The 24,767-nt window shown below is 37.1% G+C and overlaps 1 protein-coding gene across 1 annotated transcript; it reads left to right on the plus strand.

Annotated features, from left to right (window-relative positions):
- Positions 1-35: 35 nt before the first annotated feature.
- On the plus strand, positions 36-23,498 carry OEP80 (outer envelope protein of 80 kDa). Its single transcript, XM_010258983.3, has 16 exons — positions 36-801; positions 1,355-1,448; positions 1,635-1,717; positions 1,863-1,960; positions 2,062-2,131; positions 7,351-7,444; positions 11,612-11,693; positions 14,337-14,372; positions 19,018-19,171; positions 19,274-19,414; positions 19,628-19,698; positions 19,831-19,909; positions 20,033-20,148; positions 20,335-20,482; positions 22,721-22,790; positions 23,190-23,498. Exons 1-16 carry the CDS (start codon positions 241-243, stop codon positions 23,342-23,344), a joined length of 2,052 nt encoding a protein of 683 aa, XP_010257285.1. The 5' UTR covers positions 36-240; the 3' UTR covers positions 23,345-23,498.
- Positions 23,499-24,767: the final 1,269 nt, after the last annotated feature.

Raw genomic sequence — 24,767 nt, forward strand, 5'->3', positions numbered from 1 at the left:
GAGCGCACGTTAGAGAGTAGAACTACGCACTAAGCAGGGACGAGGTTTCCCGCTAATCTGAACGTAGCCACTGTTGCAGCTCGTACTGTTACAAACTTACAACAATCCGTTCGAAAAATGGCGGAAAACTAGGGTTTTACTAGGTGCACAGCACTTCAAATCTGTAGGGAAGAGTCGAAAATTGAGATTCTGCTTCCGTTTCAATAGACACTCTAGAGTCTAGACGTCAATCATTTGACAATGGCGAAAAACGAAGGCGTTCGATTCGTCTCATCTTCTATCAAGTGCCCCCCGGCCACTGCCCACCATCTTCCTCCCTTTTTCTCCGATCTTCCATTCTGCTCTCAGACGCTCTCCCTGAATCTAATCAGAACCAAGGATAAAATAAACCGTTTCATCTCGTCGATTAGAAACCGCAGAAAATCTGGGCATTTTATAACCAAATCTTCGCTCCTCTGTTCCTCTTCTTTAGCGTTGGTTCGACCTGAGGAGTCGAATCAGAATGTATTGGAAGGTAGAGAACCTCAACAAAAAGTGTATTCACCAAGTCGGCATGGGAGAGAAAATGAAGAGAGGGTTTTGATTAGTGAGGTCCTAATTCGGAACAAAGACGGCGAGGAGCTCGAGAGGAAGGACCTCGAGGCAGAGGCTGCAGCGGCTTTGAAGGCTTGTCGCCCGAATTCGGCACTTACAGTGCAAGAAGTGCAAGAGGATGTTCACCGGATTATTAACAGTGGGTACTTTTGCTCGTGCATGCCTGTGGCTATTGATACCAGAGATGGAATTCGGTTGGTTTTTCAGGTACATTTGGCTTAATTCTATTTTCCTTTCCTTCCCATTTATGTATAGAGAAACAATTTGGGACTTGGGAGTTTTTTATACAAAATCATGTGAAAAAAAATGCTGTACAATATTTATTCTGGGCAACGCATTTCTATCTAGTTAGCAGTGGCTGTTTGGTTGTAGAGCTTTTACTCAGTAAAGAAACTGTTTATTCAATGGTGCTAGGACTCAACTTGAAGTATTCTGATTGCACTAAAGAAACATAAATATTGGTCTAGTTCCCAAAGTATTGGTTCCATCGTGGTTGCATGATTGTAACTGCTGAAAGAAACTAGCTGGTAGATGTTCATTTTAGGGAGTATTGATCATCATTGTCTCCTATAGGCGTGTTGAAGTCTTTCCCGTAGAATTCCATGACCATGAACTGCAATCGAGAATTGGTTTTAATTTCAGTTTTGTAATTTGGTGGGCAGCACAAAAATTGTCACTAAAATTTTCTTAACTACATATAATTACCTACTTATCTGATTTAGCACGACATAAATAACTGAACTTGTTTCTATGGTACAAGGTAGAATCAAACCAGGAGTTCCATGGATTGATATGTGAAGGAGCCAATGTTCTTCCGTCAAAGTTTCTGGAAGATGCATTCCGTGATGGATATGGTAGTTTCCTTTTTTTTTTTTTTCAGAATTTTGCACTTTTTAGTGATAGGTAGTAGAGTTATATTTCCTCTCTCTCTCTCTCTCTCCCCCCCCTATGTGTGTGTATGTTTCATTAGCTGGCCATGCATCAAATGTTGCTCACAACGGGCCTTCATTGAGTTGAGTCTTTGGTGTCAAGCTATGCAGGAAAAGTAGTCAACATCCGGCGTTTGGATGAAGTGATACGTTCCATTAATGGGTGGTACATGGAGCGAGGTTTATTTGGCATGGTTAGTGCTTCATCTGTTGTAATAATAGCAAGGTTTCTCTAAGAGGGACCTGAAACCATTGTTTGTCAAAGCTGGAACTGATTCCTGGATATACATTTTCTTATATTAATTTTAATAGGCATTTCTTTTTTAACCATTGCTTCAGGTTTCAGATGTTGAGATTCTTTCGGGTGGGATCGTTAAATTACAAGTTTCAGAAGCTGAAGTCAATAATATCAGCATAGAGTTCCTCGATAGGAGGACGTAAGGGCCTGCCTTTCTAGTGCTCAATGTTTTCCATAAAAGAGCTGCACATGTTTAAGTTATGCTTTTTGGCTAATATACTATACCTTGTAACATTTTAGTGGTGAACCAACTTCTGGGAAGACAAAGCCAGAAACCATTCTTCGGCAACTGACAACAAAGAAGGGACAGGTATCTTACATCATCCTGATTCTTGTGCTTTTGTAGAGAACATTACTAAATGTATTGTTCTTCCTATAAAGTTGGTTTTAATTGTCAAATGTCAATTAGACTAAATCTTGGAGGTGGTTATCATAATTGTTTGGTTTGCATATTTGCAGCCTTTGGATTGTTATGAACTATGGCGACATGCTTCTTTTTCCTTTTCCCTTTTTTTCATGGAAAATACAAAAAAAAAATTGGTGAAAATCAAGAAAGATCACCAATAGTGTTATAACAATCCAGAGAAATTAGTAACAAGATGTTTAGAATATGAGGAAATCAAGAAAAAGCTGGAAAACTATTTTGGAAAATTATTAAATGTACAACATGTAGAGGGTGCTAATGGAGGAGAGATTACTAAACTAATAGTGTTAAAACAACAATACGACATGTACCTTTGTAAAGTAGAGCTACTAAAGCGAAAGAGGTGCTAAATGAGATGAAGGGAAGGACATGAAGACCTGATGATCTTATAATAGAAGTGTGGAAAGGGTATGAGAGGTAGGCTTGTTATTACTAACTAAGCCATTATTATTTATCAAGATAATGAAAAGAAAGAAGATGTTTGGTGAATGGAGAAAGAGAAGTCTAGTGCTTATATTAAAGAATAAAGGCGATATGCAAAGTAGTAATAACCACCAAGAGATTCAACTCATGAACCACAATGTGAAACTTTAGGAGAGAATAATTGAGCAAATGTTACGACATGAAACAAGTATATCAAAGAACCAATTTACATTTATGTTAAGGTGATCAACCATGGAAGTTATCTTTCTTTTGGGATGATTGTTAGAAAAAGTTAAGAAAGAAGAAGAGAGATCTTCATGTGGTGTTCATTGTTCTAGAGAAATTATATGATAGAAACCCAATTAAGGATATCTAAGAGGATGCAACAACCAATGTTAGAACACCTGTAGGAGAGACATTAGATTTTATAGCTATGATGGGTCTTCACCAAGGTTCAACACTTAGCCCTTATTTATTTTCATTGATCATATATGAATTGACTAAACATATTTAGGAGGTGGTCCATGGTTCATGTTGTTTAATGATGACATTGTTTTAATTGATGGAACTAATGAAAGATTAAGTGCAAAATTAAGGTTGCGTTTGGATAAGCTTTTGCTTTTGTGCTTTCCAAAGCACCAAAGTATGAAGCATGTTTTGTGCTTTTTTAGTTTGGCAAATGTTGCTTTCAAAACAAGCTTTTGAAAGTAAAAGCATAAATAAGTGCTTGGTTGTGGTGTATTGCTTTACCATGAACCAAAAATTTATGTTACAAAGAAGAGGACACCATAGAAGCAATTAGAGTGCTTTTTATAGATCAATCGATGATCCTGTTACAAATCACCATTTCTTCTTATAGATTAGAAGGCAGCATCATACAAGAAACGTGGCATTAGACATTGAGACTCGACCTTACATCTTGATTTGCCATTTGACTATATCTAGACTTGGAATAACACGAATGGGAGTCAAATCCCTAGATTAGGGTTTCTTTTGGAGAAAAAAGAAGAACAAAAAATGAATGGACAAATAAATGATATGAAATTTATTGGAGAAGAAAACTAGTGAAGAATGCTTGCTGATGGTGACAATGGTGGTGGAAAGAATGGCGGAGAGTAGTCTGTGTCACAACCATCAAATTTTGGTTTGCATTGATTAGAAAAAAAGTTCTTTTGCATTCTATTTGTTGGAATGTTAGTTTTATTTCCTATGTTTGTATTCTGCTGAGTTAGGGTCCATTTGGACTAGTTAAAGCAATTTTTTCTTTTGTTTTTTATGCTGTAACTTAAGTAGGGGCATAAGGGTCCTTTTCCTTCTAATTATGGTTGCCCTATATATATTAATATAAACTGGCGCCGCCAGTCACTGTAGTTGACTCCAAATCTCTCTCTTCTCTCCTCTCTTCTTCTTCTTTTCTCCTTCATCTCTTCTCCTCTGTTCAACTGTTAATACGGTATCAAAGCGGTTCTGCTAGGCCTGTGAGCAGATCAAACAAGTTTCAACCTGCTGTCTTCTTCAACTGAGATCAAAAGTACAGACCTACGACTAGTACAGATTTTTTTTTAGTATTTTTTTTACCTTGGTCGTGTACCAAGAAGAAACTATATGAATTGGACTATTTCTCTACCTACTGAGACTGAATATAAATATTTCATTACTTTGATCGATGACTATTCTAGATATACTTGGGTGTATCCTATGCGATCTAGAGATGAAGTACCAAAGATTGTGAAAGACTTTCAATGAATGGTTTTCACTCAATTTCAAACTGAAATTTACATTTTTCAGTCAGACAATGCAAAAGAGTACTTCCATAGTGATCTCATGGAGTTCTTTGCTTTGTGTGGATCCTTTCATCGAAGTTCTTGTGCTAGGACACCTCAACAAAACGGTGTTGCTGAAAGGAAAAATCGTCATCTACTTGAAGTAGCTCGTGGTTTATTACTTTATATGAATGTTCCAGAACGTTTTTAGATGGATGCTATTATGTGTTTTGCATATATCATCAACCGTATGCCATCTCGGTTACTAGAGTATAAGGCCCCACATCAACTTTTGTTTCCTACAGCTCCGCTGTCCCCCATTCCAATGCGTGTCTTTGGGTGTCGTTGCTTCGTTCATGATTTGTCTCCTACTCGTGGTAAACTCGATCCCCGTGCCACTCCTTGTGTTTTTCTTGGTTATTCGTTATCTCAAAAGGGTTACTGTATTTATGATCTTGCTTCACACAAGTACTATGTCTCCATGGATGTATCATTCTTTGAGAGTCAACCTTTCTTCTTGGTTTCTCCTCAGGGGGAGAGTAGGGTTGAGGAGAAACACACTCGGGTTCAACTACCTCCTCTTCCTGATCCTTCTCCATTTCGTGTCATTTTTTGCCGCCATAAGAGCCAGTAGAGTTCAAGAGCCGTGGAACTTGAAACTATGCAACCAATATCATCGAACTCTCCAGAGGTAGATCCTCCTCATCAACCAGGTACACTTGTTCCCATTGATATGCCTGAACCTCTTAACATTGATCCTCCTGTTGCTAAGAGAAAGGGTGTTAGATCTTGTACTACTAATCATCCTATCTCTTACTTTGTGTCCTATGATCATATTTCACTTTCATACCGTGCATTCCTTTTATTGACAGTGTCTCTGTTCTTAAGAATGTGGCATAAGCTTTATCCAAACCTGAATGGACAGATGCAATAAAGGAAGAAATTAATGCCTTACACAAAAATGGCACCTAGGAGTTGGTGGATCTTCTTGAAGGGGAAGAACCAATGAGTATTCACAGTAAAGCATAGAGCTGATGGTTTAGTAGAAAGATACAAAGCTAGGTTGGTGGCCAAAGGATTTACACAAGTGTATGGAGTAGACTATGCAGAGACCTTTGCTCCAGTAGCCAAGATGAATTTGATCAGAATCCTTCTCTCACTGGCAGTTAACCTTGATTGGGAACTTCATCAATTGGATATCAAGAATGCATTCTTGAATGGTGACTTAGAGGAAGAGGTTTACATGACTCAACCTCCAGGTTTCTGTGCCAAAGGTAGTGAGCAGAAGGTGTGCAAGTTAAAAAATCTTTATATGGGCTGAAGCAATCACCTCAGGCCTGGTTTAGTAGGTTTCATTTAGCAGTGTAACAGATGGTATTCAAACAATGCCAGTCAGATCATACTTTGTTTGTGAAGAAAGGTGAAGGGAAAATTGCAGCTTTAATTGTGTATGTTGATGACATAGTAATCATCGGAGACTGGAAGACTAAAATACAGAAGCTGAAGAAATTTCTAGCCACTCAATTTGAGGTCAAAGATCTAGGCCCCTTACGTTATTTCCTTGGAATTGAAATTGCCCGCTCAAAAAAGGGCATCTTTATTTCCCAAAGGAAATATGTACTAGATCTATTAGAGGATACAGGCAAGTTGGGAGTGAAACCAATTGATTCACCCATTGAACCCAACCATCTACGAGGAGACAGTCAGGGGGAGTGTTTGAAAGATGTGAAGAAGTTCCAGAGACTTGTAGGGAGACTAATATTTGTCTATGACCAGACCTGATATTGCCTATGTAGTGGGTGTTCTTAGTCAATTCATGCATAATCCTAAGACAACTCACTTTGAAGCTGTAGAAAGAATCCTTAGATACCTCAAGAAGTTCCCAGGAGTTGGTTTGCTTTTCCAGAAACATGGGCATTTGAAAGTGGAGGTATATACAGATGTTGATTGGGTAGGGGCAATTGAATACAGAAAATCTACCAGTGGGTATTGTACCTTTGTGGGAGGAAGCCTAGTCACCTGGAGGAGTAATAAGCAAAGTGTGGTGGCTAGATCCAGTGCTGAGGCAGAATACAGAGCCATGTCTCATGGAGTTGCTGAAATGATGTGGATAAAAAACTTGTTAGGAGAGCTGGGTTTTGTAGTTAATAAACCTATGTCACTCTACTGTGACAACAAAGCCGCTATCAATATTGCTGCTAACCCAGTCCTCCATGATAGAACAAAACATATTGAAGTGGACAAGCATTTTATTAGAGAAAAACTTGTGAGCGGAGAAGTGTGCACTCCTTATGTCAGTTTAGATGAACAACTTGTAGACATCTTCACCAAGGGCCTTTATCATGTGCTACATAATAATTTGTGTGACAAGTTGGGCATGATTGACATCCATGTCCCAACTTGAGGGGGGCAGTGTTGGAATACTAGTTTTATTTCTTATGTTTGTATTCTGCTGAGTGAGGGTCCGTTTGGACTAGTTAAAGCAGTTTTTTCTTTTGTTTTTTATGCTGTAACTTAAGTAGGGGCATAAGGGTCCTTTTCCTTCTAATTATGATTGCCCTATATATATTAATATAAACTGGTGCCGCCAGTCACTGTGGTTGATTCCAAATCTCTCTCTTCTCTTCTCTCCTCTTCTCTCTTCCCTCCTCTCTTCCTCTTCTCTTCTCTCCTCTTCTCTCTTCTCTCCTCTCTTCCTCTTCTCTTCTCCTTCCTCTCGTCTCCTCTGTTCGGTTGTTAATACTATTTTTTTTGGCATTTTAAGTGCATAGACAAATGGACTACTATTAAATATGATTCACTCATGACTGACTAATTAGGATGTAAAACTTGAAGTTTATGTGGCATCATGTGGGTCATGTTGTATCAGTTAATACTTTTTGTCATAAGAAAGGTCTCATGCTTCAAGTTATTATGTAGGTGTACAGTTTGCTTCAGGGGAAAAGAGATGCTGAAACTGTGCTGACAATGGGAATCATGGAAGATGTTAGCATTATACCACAGCCTGCAGGAGGTGAACTTGACTCTTTTTTCATTTGAACACTATTATTGTTTGGTGTTTTTATTTCTGATATTGTCTTCTTCTTTTTGAGACATGATAAATCTTTTTTTTTGATGAATTTGAGACATGATAAATCTTGTTTTGAAGTATATCTTCCAAGCCTGAAAGTAGTTTATTATGTAGGTGATTCTCAGCTTTTCAACATTGAATCTGAGCTCTTTTTTTTTTTTTAATAAGAAACTGAAGTCATTTACTAATTGTTGGAAAAAAATGCTTTGTGAGTTATGCCAGGTATCCCAATATTAGGCTAGCCCTGCTACCTAACCCATTACCTTTCTCAGTTTACAATGCCATTAAAATCCCTTGGGATGATTCCTGAAAAATCTGTGCTCTGTTGACCCTTGTTTGGCCAAGCTATCTGCCAATCCATTATAAGTTTGCTGAAACCATGTGAAGGTGACTTCCGCTTCTCTTGCTATCTGTCTGTCTGTCTATCTGATTTCTCTCATAATATGTCTTTATTACCATAGTACCATGCTATTCCCCCAAAACCATATTTCACTATGACCTTTGAATCACCCTTTACCAACAGCTGATGATAGTTACCACTTTACGAAAAAACAAAAAAAAAGAAAAACTGCTGACAATAGTTCAATGGGAAAGAAGATTTCCTAGCCAAACAAGGAGTACATAGGAATCATCTCTTTTGGGCTCACTTGCAAGCTTTATGATGTAGTTTGGAGGCTGCACCTCGCGTCTCTTTGTGGGGAGTTGTATGATGTATACTGTGTTTTTATTCTAATTAATAAAATTATCATTATCTATCAAAATAAAAAAAAAGAAGAAAAACAGCTGACAATAGTTTTGGTCCTTCTGTATTCCTAACCCTTACTGGATGGCCAGGAGTTCTCCTTTTGAGTTTGCTTGTCCTATAAGACCTGATAATATAGCTGCAAGTGTGCCATCATGGTACTGGAATGCCCCTCCTATGCCTGAAGGTCCAGGATTCCCAATGCCACATCCATCAAGGTTCAATGTAATTTTCTAGCAGAGGGGACCAAAGAAGAGGTCCCATAGTGTGGTCTACAAGAGAGGAAGAGGAATTTATGATGTGCTTCTATCCTCTAAGCATATCATGCACTGAAAAATGATTGAAAAGGGTCAATGTTTTAGCCCAATGAACTGCCTTTGTCATAATGTTTTTAACTAGTGCATCTTTATAGTGAGCGACTTCCTTGAAAACCCTTGAATTCTTCATTTCTTCTCCTCCCATATGGATAAAATTATCGCAGCCCTAGCACACTTCCTTAATACTTTCCTCCTTTTTTAGCAAGATAGATCCCTGTCCAATCAAACAAACTACTCACATCCCCTGGGGGAGGGGACCACTTGCAACCAAAGAGAAAAAAGAAATGCTTGCAAATGCTACAGAGATTAGCAGATGACATGTAGTATTACAACTTGCTTTACAAACAAGGCAAATATGGGGAAATTTCTTTTCCTTTTTTTTTTCAAAAAGGTAATGTAAAATTGTATTACTATGATCAAAAGAAGAAAGTATACAGTAAGTTCACTGTACAAAAAGCTTCTGTAAATATGAACACCATTAAGAACTCCCAAAAAATTAACAGCCAAAAAAGAGCAAGACAGAAGATTATCCTTGAATGTACTCTATGTTTTGGCTAGTAGTCACTTGATATTTTATCAGTGTTGTCAGGCTTGTACCAAGCTAGATTGGTTGGACTGTTCAAATCAGAACCCATAGCCTTTCTGGTTTTTTAAAACCCTGTTTTTTCAGTTTTTGTTTGGAAAACCGGATGCCATACCTTTGATTCATATGAAATGTTGAAGACTTAGTTTTTGCAACCCAAACAGTTTTTGATGACCTACCCACTAAAACCTGTGTAAAAAAAGTGACCTACCATTGCTTGGTTTAATGGTAAAATCTCAGTCTGATAAATGTGAGATTGTGGGTTCAAGTCTGGGAGTTACTGTCTTGTGTAAAAAAAAGTGCTGATGGTTAGGTTTGTATCCAGTCCACTCCTCCCAAGGCCCTAGATAGCTGGGACCAACTTTGGATAATGCTTTTTTGGACGCAAAAATGTGCTTTACAAGACTCAAAGTTTAGTCACAGGTTAACTCAGACAACATTGCTTGGTTTAATGGTAAAATCTAAGGCTAACAAGCATGGGAACATTGGTTTGAGTCTGAGACTGGTCACTTGGTGCAAAAAAATGCTAAAGGTTAAGTCTGTATCCACTCCACCTCTCCCAAGATCCCTACCAACATTGGGTAATGGGCTATATAACATCATAGGTGATAGGTCACTGTGCTGATTCATTGGTAGGGCAATTGACCTATGGCCCAGTGGCCTTTCTAGGTCTGAGTGGTCTGAGTCTGACAACATTGTTTTATATATGTTAATATGTATGCTTTTCATTGATAAAGTGGGCTCATTACAGTTTATATGGACTTATAGATTGGCCAATAACTTAGCTGACACATTCAGTGAATAAGGGGTAAGCAGAAGTCAATTGTGTTGGGGGGTCACCATCCGGGAAACAAATATAAATTGCTAAAAAAAGTCAGGAATCAAGGGGTTATGTAGCTGGCGCTGGCTTAATTTTAAAGGGGGTACTTCACACAATTCATTTATAATTCATTATTTATTCACTCGTATTAAAAGTTTCTGGTTACCAATCAAAAAAGGCAAAAAAAGAGAGAAAATTTTATTACAAATTGAGGGAGGAAATACAAAGAATACAAGAAACACGAGGGGAAAGAAAAAACAAAAAGAGAAAAACAGAATGAAGCTTGAGTAAAACAAACACATAAAGCCTCACTGTGATCCCTGTACAGAAGAGTTGTGTGGAATTTAGCGTACCACTACCTCCACGTCAGGGGCCTACCAGAAGAACCCACTTCCAGCCAATGCTTTAAAAATGAGAGTTGCAAATAAAGTACAAGGGGTCGATAAAGCCTGAGATACATGGTTGGACTTGTGCCTAATCTAAGTGAGGTGCCATTTTTAAGGGGGAAAAAGAATTAAAAGAAAACTTCATTATACAAGAATATGCAAACCTAAACATAAAGGTTGTAGCTTTTATTGTTTAAGTTCCAAACTTCCAATAGGCTAAACTGTTTTATCTCTAAACATCATGGACATGACCTACAGTATATTAAATTACCCATTTGACATCAAATTTGATATTTCGTCAAAGTGTAACAACAAGCCAAGGAATCAGGTTGGCAATTTCTCAAAATTCCGATAATATAGATGCAAAAGGTGATCTGAGGGTGGTTGTGAACTGGATGAAGGAACAAGGGCAAGAACATTGGCAATACCGACAAGTCTTGAGGGAAATCAAGAGACTGGCAAACTTATCCAAAAAAAAAAAATCAAGAGACTGGCAAGGCAGTTAAATATCACCTTTTCATGGGTGTGTGGACCAGCCAATGACAGTTATTCATAAAAAAATTCATTAATAATGTGATATTAGAATTTTTATTTTATATTCCTCTTTGTTAAAATTGTAATTTTCTAAGCATGGAGGACTTATATCAGTTAATAGTGGCATATACATATCTGAAGAAACAATTTGAGCTTAATCATGTAATTAACTAATTATAGGATTACATGAGAATCCTCAAGACATTTCTTATCACCTGTTTACTACCTTATTTTTCTTTTACTTAAATTTTCATGCTATTTTATATTGTGGGAGGCTTTTACATAAAGAATATCAAAAAAAGAATGCATAAAGACATGTATTGAGAGAGGTAAAACCATTGGCAATGGAGTTGAGAATGGATCACAACTGGATCCTGATATCAGCTAACAATATGACTGATGTTCCCAAGAAGGGTTGTAGGGGTTATCTCAAAAGCTGAGGGTGCTTGGCACATCTTTGTATTCCATGTTTTAATACAGATATCAATAAAATTCTTATTGTTTCTGATAAAAAAACTAGAATCTCTCTTTGAACTATGTTTCTTCATTGTCAAGAGTCCTGTTTGTGCATAAATACTAGCTCCATGTGAATTTCATACATATATGGGATTGGCTAGATGAATCCTTTTCTGTTCAGTGCAATATCCATTATTAAATTATGGGTCCTTAAATGATTTGTGTATATATCATGTCATTTGAAAATAACATTCCTTATTCCGATGTTGTAGATACTGGAAAGGTTGATTTGATAATGAAAGTTGTTGAGCGTGTTAGTGGAGGTTTCTCTGCTGGTGGTGGAATTTCAAGTGGGTAAGTAACATTTGTCTTGGAGAGCACCAGAATCGGGACATTTTGCTGATTTTTGTGTTGGTATTTTGGTTTAACCTTGTGAAAGTGTATTTGAATGTAATGTAAATATAATAGCATTAATTGTTTTAGTTAAGAGTTGGCAGAGAATGGCACCTTCTTAGTGGGTTCCTTTTGCTAAAAAGGTCCTTTGCTGTGAGTGAAGGTGATTTCCCTTGCAGAGTGGTTTGGCATGCACCTATACCATAAAAAGCTCCTTTCTAATATGGACAGCAGCATTGAGCTGATGTCACACCAAGTGTAAACTGATAAAGTGCTCACCAGGACCAATGCTTCGTGTTCTGCAGCCATGGGCTGGAATTGGCAGACCACTTATTTCTGCATTACCCTATCAGCAGTAGAATTAGTGGGCATGGTTAAAAGAACACCCCAATGCTGGGTTGTAACAAGCTTAAAGAAGAAAGTTATTTTGGCTGTCCATTTCTACAGCCATAATTTGGACCATATGTAAATTGAGGTACTTGAGACTCTTTCAGTAATCATCTCAGGAGGATAAAATTTGGAGAAACACTAATATGTTATTGGATGTATCAAATCTTGGCGATTAGCGGGGAATGAATTTAAGGAGCATCCTTGGAAGATCTTGAAATGCATTTTAGAGAGAGGACTTTTGGGGGGGGGGTATTTGGGAGCTTGGGTGGATTCATGTAAAGTCTTTACTGTTTACTATACAGTCAACTCTTGGTTTCATATGCAGTGGCTTTGCCATGTATGTCTTTTGGGGACGAACCATTAGTTATGAATTTAATACTTTCCTCAAAAAGAAAAAAAATCAACAAGGTTAGCCCCCCCCAATCCCCAACCCTGGTGAAAGGTGGGATTCAATCCCTGGTGTCTGCCACAACCAGGCAAGGTCATTGGCATCTTCAATATTACTGTTTTTCATTGGTAACTTCCTGAACTTTATCAATTTAACGAAAATAGAATTGAATACAAACAGACCAGACTGTACAATGTTGAGTGGGCCGATTTATGTTTAGTTTGTTTTCTTTTAAATTAAGAAGTTGTTGGGCCTTGGGCCCATTAGTTTTTATTTTTTAAAAGAATTGTAAGTACTTAGTTTGAGTTGCCGCCCTACTAGGGGCATCTTTGTAATATCTCATATTTAAGTTAATTATAAATAGAATGAGGGGCTGGCGGCTAGGGTTATGAATCACTATCCTAGTCGACCTTCTTCTCCTTTTCTTCCCTTTCATCTGTCTATTGCTGAAACCCCCAACTTTCTCCTCTTCCTTTCACAACAAGCTTGGCCGAATCAGCACATAAGGCTTTCTACTTACAACAATGAGTGCGATCAACCCTCACCCAAATGATAGATGAGAACTAGCCCACTTCTACTCTTCCCCACCATACAACCAGACCCAACATAGACAACTAACCTGGGGGATATGTGCTCCAATACCAATGCTGTCTATTGACTCCTTGTGCTAGAGCATCAGCAAGAGTATTTGCTGATCTAGGAACACAGTTGAAACTAGCATTAGATCTAGCAATCATTGATCTAGCCTGCTTGATAATTGATATGATGATGTAGATGCCATGTTCCTGCAGCTCCATTTCTGAACCAGCTGATGATCATCAGTCAGTTCCTTCCACTTCTAAACTTCTTATCTCAATGAAATTCCCAGTTTTAAACCTTGTAGAATAGATAGTAGCTCTTCCTAAGTCGCATCCCCCATACCAATAGGACCTGAATAAACATTACCAGTACCTCCCTTTTGTAAGTTCTAAAAGACCCACCAATGCTTCAGTTAAAAAAAGAGGGATTACAATATCAATAAGGGTGATGAGATAGCACCACTTTGAGAAATTGCAAACAAACTAAATGACAAGAAAACTGACATCTACAATAATCAACTTCGGCTAACAGTTTTTGGTAAAGCAGAAAGGCTGCTATTTTTGTGGGCTTCCCTGAAGAGAAGTTTCATCAGGCTTTCTTTTCAGCACTTTTGTAATCAGTGGGATCAATTGGCTACGACCCTGGCTGACTTTCTGAGTTGTCTTTTATATATGCTTAATGTGAATATCATACTTTGGGAGCCCCCTTCTCTCATTGGGGCTTCCTGTAATTTCTGGTTTTGATACTTTTTTGGCAATACAATTATACACTTTATCTTTCTAAAAAAAGGGTTACACCGAAAATATCCAAGGAATACAACTCTAAAAGGATATTTTCCTTTTTTACTCCTTGGACGTATGGCCAAGAAGAGATAATTTCATTAGTATGATCCAGCCAAAGAGCTTGAACCCTGAACAAACAAAAGAAGAATCCTTGCATTACTAAAAATAAGAACCCTTAAAGTTTCCCATACTGCAGCTGTCCGAGTTCAATTTGATGTAATCCAATTTACTGTTTGTTGGTATACTTGTTATTGTTTCCATTTACTTTTCCATGAAAAACCAAAACTTTTTCTTGGTTGGAGTTGTATAATTATATTACCATGGCCAATTATCCATATAGAAAAGTTGAAACTAGAAAGTACATAATTCTATTGTTTTTCTGTTCATGGTAGTATGGTTCTGTTTATTGTATCATCTTTTGATGCTATTATTCTGATATTTGCCTGGTGATGCTTGTATATGTAGGATAACAAGTGGCCCTCTATCAGGATTAATTGGAAGGTAAGTGTTATGCTATCTTGGTTATACAAGAGTTCTATTTTTGTGCATCTCATCTTCAGTATATATTATGCTTATTTGTTCTATATCCCTACACTTGTGGCACTTAATTTTTACCATGAAAGAACCTAGTTCTCTCTCTCTCTCTCTCTCTCTCTCTCTCTTCAAATTATTCCAATGCCTGGTGTAGGGGTGGATTCGAGCCGAATACTTGGCTATTCGAGATTGACTCGCTGAAACTGTGTTTGGCTCGAGCATGGCTCTGTTCAAAGCTTGCAAGTTTGAGCTCGGCTCGGCTCAAGCTCAACTGCAAGCCAAGTTCTTTTCTAAAAAATAAAAATTATACATATAAAAATATTTTTTTTAATTTTACATACAAAAAATTAAGAATTATAAAAATTATTTATTATTATACATATAAAAAATAAAAAATGTACATATAAAATGTTTTTATTTTACATACAAAAAATAAGAATTATAAAAATTATTTACTATTATACATAAAAAATAAAAATATTTTATATAACAAAAATTATTTATTATATACTATTTATATTTATATGTATATGTGTGTATATGCATGTATGTAATAAAAAATTATTTACTTATTATTACTAGGCTCGCGAGCCTCACGAGCCAAGCTTCGTTGGGCTCGAGCTCGTCTCAATTAGAAAACGAGCCTATATATCAGGTTTGAGCTTGGCTCGAAGCTCAGTTTAAACTGAGCCGAGCCGAGCTTGAATAGCTCGTGAGAAGCTCGGCTCGTGGCCACCCCTAGCTTGGTGCCCCTCAAATTGGATTATCCCTTGTAAGCCCTTCCCCTCCTAGAGAGTTTATCCTGTTTGCCATTCATTGCCCTTGGAGGTCCACCTATTTATATTGCCTTCTTGTTTTTTCTGATTAATAATAATGATTAAAGAGATATTAATAATAAGATGGGGGCCTAAAATTTCTGGAGTAAAAGACTTGGTCTAGGATGGAGAGTTGGATGGAATAGGACCATGATTACTCATTTTCAATTTTCAGATTACAGCATCATCTTTTATGAGGACAGAGGGGAGTATGGGTCCTGAAAACTTCAATTCTTGATCAAATGCAGAAATGTTGGAATGCTTAGCATCTACGCGGCCTCATAAATATCTGGACTCTCTCTAGTTAGCAACTTTAGATCCAACAATTTTTAATATCCCCTCCTTGATATATTTTCTAATTGACTAACTAGAGCGGAATTATATTTATTTGGGAGGGAGAATTACTTTAATTAATTTAGCTTTTGCCAATCTGCACATTTATTATCTACTTGTTCAAAATCCTAGTTCTTTTTGTAAAAAAGGTTGGGAAAATAATGAGGGGTTTTCTTTGAGAACCAAGTGATTCTAAAAGTGACCATCTGATTCATTTGACTATGGTGTGTAAAAGGAAAAAAAGGAAGGAGAGTTAGGGATGGGAAGGTTGGTGTTTAGAAGTTCTTTTTTGGGGAAGTAGTTATTGAGATTTCCATTGGATTTAGATGAATTGTGGCACATTATTGTTAAAGGTGTCTATGGGATGATGAAAAATGGCTAAGATGCAGTTGCAGTTGCAAGAGAATCTTTAGCTTCTCCTTCCTTCGAAAGCCGTCTTCTAGTTTTCAAGTTTTTTTTAATTCTTTTTTTGGCAACACATTATGCATGATGTGTTATCTAAGGATAGAAGTAGATTTTGGGAAGTTCTGTGGTTGAATGAGTTATCTTTGAAAGATAGATTCTCCAGATGTTCTCAATAAAAAAAAGCTTGTTCTCATTTTGTTTCTTTCTCAGAACCATAGTTGTCAAGGCGACGCCTAGGCGACAAGGTGCCCTTTGAGGCTCACCTCGCCTAATTGCCAAACAGTTTTGTACTATGTATTATAAAATACTTTTTTATTCTTTATTTTTTGACATTATATTTATAAAATAGGTACTATTAAACTAAAATATTCATTTTGTGTGTTTATATACTAATTTCTTTTTTAATCTTCTTATTTGTTAGGGTTTAATCAATATAAACATTGCTAAATGCTGTATTGAACCCCCGGAGACTTTAAAACCTGAACCAATAAGGAAGAACTTAAAATTTTGTCTAATCAACACATTTTCTACTACTACTACTACTACTACACATTGTCTAATCAACACATTTTGTTTTCTTCTTTTCCTATAACAAAAATAAGGGTTCAGCCCCTATATTTTGTGAATTTCTTTTCCTTCTTCATTTTCTTCTCATGAATATGTTGATTTTCTATACTTTAACATGAACTCTATACTTCTCTTGTGAAAATTATGAATAATTATTAAGGAAATATGGTTATGGTACCTAGGGAACTACCCTAGGATCTATGTTTTCTACATAAAAAAAATCCATTGCCTAGGCGACAAGGCGCCCCCTGTTGCATAGCCTTGCCTTGGCGCCTTGAAAACTATGCTCAGAACAGGGGTAAACTTGTGATTCAGGTTCGAGGAGAACCCTTGGGTTTTGGAAACTTTTGAGGTTGTTTGTCTTTCTAGTACTTTGGAAAGAATTCTTTTGGTGCTAATTTTGATTGCAAAGTCTGGTCAAAAAACCCTTGTGGTTCTTTCACTTGTGCATATTTCTTTCAGACCCTCTCTTAGGAATCCCTTTCCCCTTTTTCCCCTGTGAAATCAATTTGAGTGGATTGATACAATAAAAACAAGAATTTTCTGTTGGGAGGTAATACATTTGAAAATAAATACTTGTGATGTTTTTTATTCAATACAAGCTGTGAATATTGCTTCCCTTTACTAATCTCCTGTTTGTTTGTATATGATATTTTTGGGGTCCTAACCCTTTGGATGCAAGTGCTAGTGGATGTGGAAAGTCTTTTTTTCTCCATGCTGAAGAAGGGGGAAGGTTTTGGAGAAACACACAAGGGCTGTAATCTGGTGGACAATTTGTGACGAAAGAAATGCTATAATATTTAAAGGGCAGCCCAGTGCACAGGGCTCCTGCCAATGTGGGGTCTGGGGAGGGGAAGATATATGTTGCCTTACCCCTGCACATACAGATAGGTTGTTTCCAAAAATGCTATAATATTTAAAGACAAGGCCCAATCAAAAGAAGCTTTGATAGAGAACATTTAACTTCAGGTGGCACATGGGTGAAACCATTGAAAATTTTTATCCCTTTTTCTTTAGATAGGGGTTGGAAAATTATGGTTGTTTTTTCTTCAGCTAAGACTACTAATAACTCACTCCTTTTGGCCTCTTCCTGCTCCTGATTATATCAAATTAAATTTTGATGGATGTAACTTGTTTAACTGAGGTCCTTTAGGATTTATTGGTGTTTTCAAGAATGATCATGGAAATGTTGTTATGAAGATTCTACAAGGGATGAGTTGCTAGTTGTATGGCTCAAGGGTAGTTTTGGGCTGGCTCAAAGCATTACTGGCTCTTGGAAATACAGATACAAGATGAGAGAAACACTAAAACTGGTAATGGAATTAAGAACTACATTTCCATGGACACAAGATCCTCTAAACTCTAATAGTCTAGCCAATGAGTTGGCTAGGCAAGGAATGAACAGAAGTAACTTGTATTGGTTGGTTATCCCTATAGAATTGAATGCAATAATGAAAGCAATAGTTGGACTTTTTTTCTTTTTTCTTTTTGGAGAAGTAAAGTATACTTTCAACCAAAAAAGAAGACAAAACCCTTCTACAACTAGAGGCTGTAAACATGGAATTTACAAGCTTTCATACTAAAAGAATTCCTATACCACCAAATAATAGGGATGTCTAGTTGGGGCTAGCCTAACACTATAATAGGGATGTATAGCACATCTACTTCAAATCCATTCTTTTTAATAAGTTAATGAAGTTTCTACTTTCTGGTTGCCAATAAAAAATAATGTTCTAGTTAATTTAGTGAAACTATTTTAAGACTAGTGTTCTCATTATAATTATTGCTTTTTTATGCTCAAACTCTTTTTTTATTCAACTCTATATGCATATGAGATGAAAGACTTGCATTCCTGACACTAGAGAACCTAACCATTCAACATTCTAGGGGATCTACTCCAGGAAAGCTTCCTTGATTGAGGAAATACCATCAAAGATTAGATTCTAGTTCTCATAGAACTAGGTGTTTATATTCCACATGACCTTTTGGCAACCAAAGTAAAAGGGACATGTAAGGTATTTCTGCAGAAGATTAAACTCTTTTTGTTGCCTTGGAAACCTAAGTTTCTCCAATGGGGTCAGGTTGGCCAAAGCCTCAACCCTAACAACCTGAAGTCAAGCTGGGTTCATACTTTTCAACAATAACACTAACCCAAATTTCAACCTGACACAACCTTTTCTGGCTGCTTTGGGCTAACCTGGCCCAAGTTGCAGCTCTACATAGTCTCTCTCTCTCTCTCTCTCTCTATATATATATATATATATATACATAAGTCACTTCTGTTATGTATAGACCTTTGTTATGTGCTAACTGGCTATAAGTCACTTCTTGTTATGGTGACAAATAACCTTGCCTATACTTTTTTGATCGATAACTTCATCAATTGATAATATTCATTAATATTAGAGGAGTACAAAGACTGTAATAACCTTGCTTATATGACTTTTTTTTTATTTGCAGTTTATTCATTTTTCATTCAATTTTTGTTACAGCTTTGCATATTCTCATAGGAATGTTCTTGGAAGGAACCAGAAACTTAATATCTCACTAGAAAGAGGTCAAATTGACTCAATATTTCGTATAAACTATACGGATCCATGGATTGAAGGAGATGACAAACGGACATCTAGGTCAATTATGGTTCAGGTAATCCAAAGTTAACCTCCCCACCCAACAAAAAAGAAGCATATATAACGAGTTTTTTTTTTTTTTTTGCAAGAAAATGACTAACTTGATCTCTTCGTGTAGAACTCACGAACTCCAGGAATGCTTGTTCATGGGAACCAACATGATGGCGGTAATGTGACAATTGGTCGAGTTACAGCTGGCATTGAATTCAGTCGACCCTTCAGGCCAAAGTGGAGTGGAACAGCTGGTCTTATTTTTCAGGTATTTGATTGAAATTGCCAATTTTTTGGCCTGTTTCTATTAGGGTCCTTCATAAAGTGTTCATTTTTCCCTTATTGGCATGGCACGAGGATGAGGGCCAAAACTTGTGGGGAAAAGTGTGCAATTGCTATAAATTTCAGTTCCTTAGCATTATCCTGGATACATTTCTTTGTATTGTTCAATTCTGTCTACTAATTCCATTTTCCCCTTCAGCATGCTGGTGCACGTGATGATAGAGGAAACCCCATTATTAAGGATTGCTATAGCAGTCCACTTACCGCAAGGTATTAACATCTAAATGCTGCCCTTCTGGTCATTTTTGAACTCCTACAGTACATATTCATTATCATGCATTTGATTATGTTGTTGGCTTATGAGTTTGCTCTTACACTTTGCTTTTCAATCTTATTTTTTAGTGGGAATACTCATGATGACATGCTTCTTGCAAAAATTGAGAGTGTCTACACTGGATCTGGTGATCATGGGTCTTCAATGGTTACTTTTCAACTTGATCTTATGGTTTCCTCTATTGTTTTAAAAAGAAAATGTGCAGCATTTTGTGCTGCTTTACTATTATTGAACTTTCATGTTAATTTCAGTTTTCTATGTTCTCTACAGTTTGTCTTCAACATGGAACAAGGACTACCTATTTTGCCCGAGTGGCTGTGTTTTAACAGAGTGAATGCCCGCGCTAGGAAAGGTGTTGAAATTGGTCCTGCACGCCTTGTTTTGAGGTAAAATATCCTATATTGCTGTTCCTGTGCATGGAAAGCATTTCATTAGCAAAGTCTGCTGAAAAAATGACATTATATGAATGTAATGGGGAGTTTCTGTATTGTTATTCATGTTGAAGGGCTGCTTCTAATGTTCTAGTTGAATTCATTATTCCACTGATTCCCACTGTGTTGTCGGTTTCCTAGTTTATCTGGTGGTCATGTGGTGGGTAATTTCTCCCCCCATGAGGCATTTGCAATTGGTGGAACCAACAGTGTCAGAGGTTATGAAGAAGGTGCAGTGGGCTCTGGTCGGTCATATGTGGTTGGCTGTGGAGAGGTTTCTTTTCCTATGGTAGGTAGAAATCTTGGTTTTATTCTTTATTTATTTTGTTTTTGTCTGCATTTCTTATCTTTTTTTCTCTGCTAGAATATTTGAACTTCTTTTGATTGGTTACAAGCAACTTGTATATAAAAAAAGTATTACAAGAAGGATCCTTCATGTGACTATGAATCCAAAAAAGAGTATGAGATATTCAGAAATTATAAATAAAACATCAGTGTTTCACAATCTTGCCTCAATCTTTTATAGACTAGTCCTTTTCATGTTCTCAAAAAAATCAGATTCAATACATTAATGGAAGGAGCATGTTTCTACAGATCCTTGGAAACCTCATTATTTCCATTTAATTTTCCTTTTGTTTATTTTCTTCACGGCTAAGGTGATTCTCTAGAGTATCTGTCCTGTCTCTCCAAAGCTCTCTCCAAAGCTTATGTTTAATTAATGTTGTATATACAAGTAGTATTGATAGTGTAAATCTCCATTTGTTTCTGGATTCAGAAATAGATTTTTGCTAGTCTTCACACTTCCTGAACATGATAGGCATACTAGCTAACTAAAATTACCTTGTCTTGGCTTCTAAGAATTCCAAGACCACCAATCAGGTGAGTCTCTACCCTGTGGAAAATAAAGAAGTGCCAAATCTTTCCTGCATTTTCATGAATTGCTGCTTGCCCTATTGCAGAAAATTTCAACCTAGCTCGCAAGGGAAATATTATTTAAGAATCGTAATATGTCTTTGATGTGGTTAATTGCATAGGAACTATTTTGACTGAGGTAAACTGTGAACTGCAACTTTTCAGAAATTTTATGGCTATGCTACCTGCATACAGCATTTGATATAGAATTTACATTAAAAATTGAATTATCTAACACAATATGACACCCTTGTATGGGTATCGGGGTATCATAATTTTATGGAATAAACCAAATAGGCAGAAGTTGATGAGCTGTCATGGCACTCTTAAGCATGGGGTTTTTGTTATACTCCATCAAGTCTTCTGTGGAAAAAAAGAATGTTCTCTTGAGAAATCATGTTCTTTATGCTCGTGATTCATGACTTAGGAGCTGCTAATCAGACCAAAGTTAACTAGAGCATGCTTTCAAGCTTCTACATTTTAGAAATCAATCTTGTTAAGCAATGTGTTTAGAGGTTATCATTCTTGGCCAGACCCACAATAAATCTAATATATTTAATGATATACATATACATAATATGATTATAGTATAAAATATTATATTATGTATTATATGTAATAATTTATATATAATATACTTCATTTTATATAAAAATTTTAATCTATATATATATATATATTCATGGGTTGACATATGAGTGTAACACTGCTTGGGAATTAGAATTAAGCCCACTCCCCATTTTTTGTCGTAGCCCAAAGCCAAACAGAATGACCCAATTACAGAGCCTGGGTCTGTATGATGTGCCCTGATTATAATTGGGTCGTGATCGGTTTTGGCTGTTCTGAACAGATTAGGACACGATCCAACTAATACATCATTGATACATGTGTGTATTACAAAAAAACACCCAGTCTAATACTTATTTTTCCCTTTCACCATGAAAAATACCTATTTTTTCTCATGATATACTTGCGATATTGTCATATTATGATGTCCAAATGTGCCAATTTAACCAATAAATAGGTTTATTGTCAATAGGGTCTTACTGGGTCAGACCCAATATTCCCAAGTGGACAGACAGTATAATTTGTGATTCTTATATCGTTTCTAAGCACTACTACTAGGGATATGTAGATATTGGATGATAGGCTTCTATTCATTTTTCTAAGTTCAATAAGATTCCATATTTGATTAGCAAAAGGGTACATGAAGAAAATATGAACAAAAGGCCTAGTATTTACTGTCATGACTACATCACACTAGTGTTTGCCAATGGGTCGGGTCTGGATAAATGTGCAGAACCAGTTCCAAACCATACCATACAAGCATCCATTTTTCATGGTAGGAAATTTTTTTGACAAGTGGATTTGCTGGTCACAACTCAAGCTTCCATTTTTCACGGATGTTTCAACACAAACAGACTGGTTAGACATGACAAAGGTTTTTAATTATACAATGGCATGTAAGTGAAACCTCGAGGCAGACCTACCATGAGAATGCTTATGCATGGAAAATTTTCTATGGAATTTTGATGTTTTTTTTTTTTTTATTGGTATTTTCCTATGTTGCATGCAACTATTACCGACTGTTGATCATTATATTCCCATCTTGCAGTTTGGACCAGTAGAAGGGGCAGTTTTTGCTGACTATGGAAGTGATCTTGGATCAGGCCCAACAGTGTCTGGTATGTCTTCTTAAACCAGTTCTGCTTTGTGTTGTCAATGAACTAACAACATATGACATTCTAGTAGAATAAAATGCTCCATGTATTTTCTGATATTAATGCATGCAATGCCACTTGTTGGCCTGCAGAATTGGGTTTAAAGATTTGGGTGGTTAACCTAAATATTATTTCCAAGTTCCATGTTTGTTGGCCTGGCCAACCAAAAAGCTGTGCCCTTTGGGCCGCTTATTACAACACCCAAATGCTAGATCTAGGTTGAAAGATTTGAGAGGAGCTTATAAGCCACCAAATCCACAATTCTTTGAGTGAAGGGTGGTTTCTTTCACTCATGTTGATTTTTAGTTAATTCCTTTGTTACTCATTTTGTAATCTTCTGCCCCTTTCCTATTTTTTTTGCAGGTGATCCAGCTGGAGCGAGGTTAAAACCTGGAAGTGGCTATGGCTATGGGTTTGGAATCCGTGTAGACTCTCCCTTAGGTCCTCTGCGGTTGGAATATGCATTCAACGACAAGCAGGCCAAGAGATTTCATTTTGGAGTTGGGCACCGGAACTGAGTTAAGGGTGCCTTTTTATCAGTTTTGATAGTCCCTTTCTTTTTATTATTCTTTTTTTTTACGTTATAAATATTTATCTTTTGATTGGTAGTTTTTGTTCTTCATTCTTCTTTAAACCCCAAGCTCGGAAGGTCAGTCTACCATTCTCATAAAATTGCATTGCAGTTACGCCTGTACTGAGGTGACACATCACTACATGCTCCCAACCTAAGCCTCCATTCTGATGGATGAACCTTATAATCCATCTTGTTTGATGGTCAGGATGTGTTTTTGGAAGTTAGAACTTGGGATTTTGATCCGTTTGGGTTGGTTTTCGTAACCAATCTGAATGGTGACAAGCACTTGAGGGGGTAGAGAAGATTTACTGCAACTGTTGTTGCATGCGACCCCAATGAAATGTGAATAGGGCGGTGTTTTAAACAAAACACCAGTTGATGTGATGTTTTTTCATTTCTTTCAAACACTGGTTTGTTTGCATTTTATTGAATGGTCTGTGGATTGTCCTGCAACTAGTTGCAGGAAATGCGATCGGGGCCGGGGGGGGGGGGGGGGGGGGGGGGAAGATCGGAGTCTTAATAAGTTTTAAGCTCACTTGGGAGTTTGCTGGGTTGATAGATTTCTCACATTGAATTGGTCAGCAGCCACGGAGAGCGAGCCCATATTTTTGATCAATAACGAGCCCCTTTCATTTTGAAGTATTGGTTTCGTCACAAATCAAAATTAGAAGTTTGGTTTTGATACTAGACTTTAAGTGTGTCCATTAAGAACGCATACACAGAGAACAAGGCCTAAGATGCTAGGCTTCCGGCCCGCGGCATAGTCCAGTTCAAATTCAGAAAGACGACCTAACCAAGCTTCTCTGGATTTGCATTTTTCAGAGGGCTGGCCTGATTATCTATTATTCTAGAAACTATAGATGGTTCTCCAGTATTCCTGGACCTGAACTCGCAAGATTCGTGAAGTATTAGAAGCTCTGCTGATTCGGTTGGTTGCACTCTTTTCCGAAGCAACCCTGCAATTTGATAAGTGGATCATGTTGCCCAGTTCGCTTGTTTCTGCTGAATTTTGTAGCAGGTCTCCATTGAGTGGGTCATTGGAGAACATTTTTTAAGTAAAGCCCAGTTGGGGTTACCATTTGTCTGTAAAACCGAAATGTTGTCATTGCCTCTTGGCGTGGTCCCTGTCTGGGCCCTAAGAGAATCTCTGTCTTGTTGGGCATCATCACGTATTATATCTTTCAGCCAGGCTACATATGCAATTATGATATCACTTATAAGTAGTGCCACTGTCATCTAAGAACTGCTGCTACATTTGGGTTTGTCCATATTTGTTATTCACTGTTTTAACGTGGTCTAATGTCTAATGTCTAATTTCTAATGCGTCACCGAACTCAACAGGGCGCGGCAATGCAGGTTGCCAGGTG

Source organism: Nelumbo nucifera, chromosome 7 (assembly GCF_055504915.1).
Source record: "Nelumbo nucifera cultivar China Antique chromosome 7, China Antique-T2T, whole genome shotgun sequence".
NCBI classification, from domain to species: domain Eukaryota; kingdom Viridiplantae; phylum Streptophyta; class Magnoliopsida; order Proteales; family Nelumbonaceae; genus Nelumbo; species Nelumbo nucifera.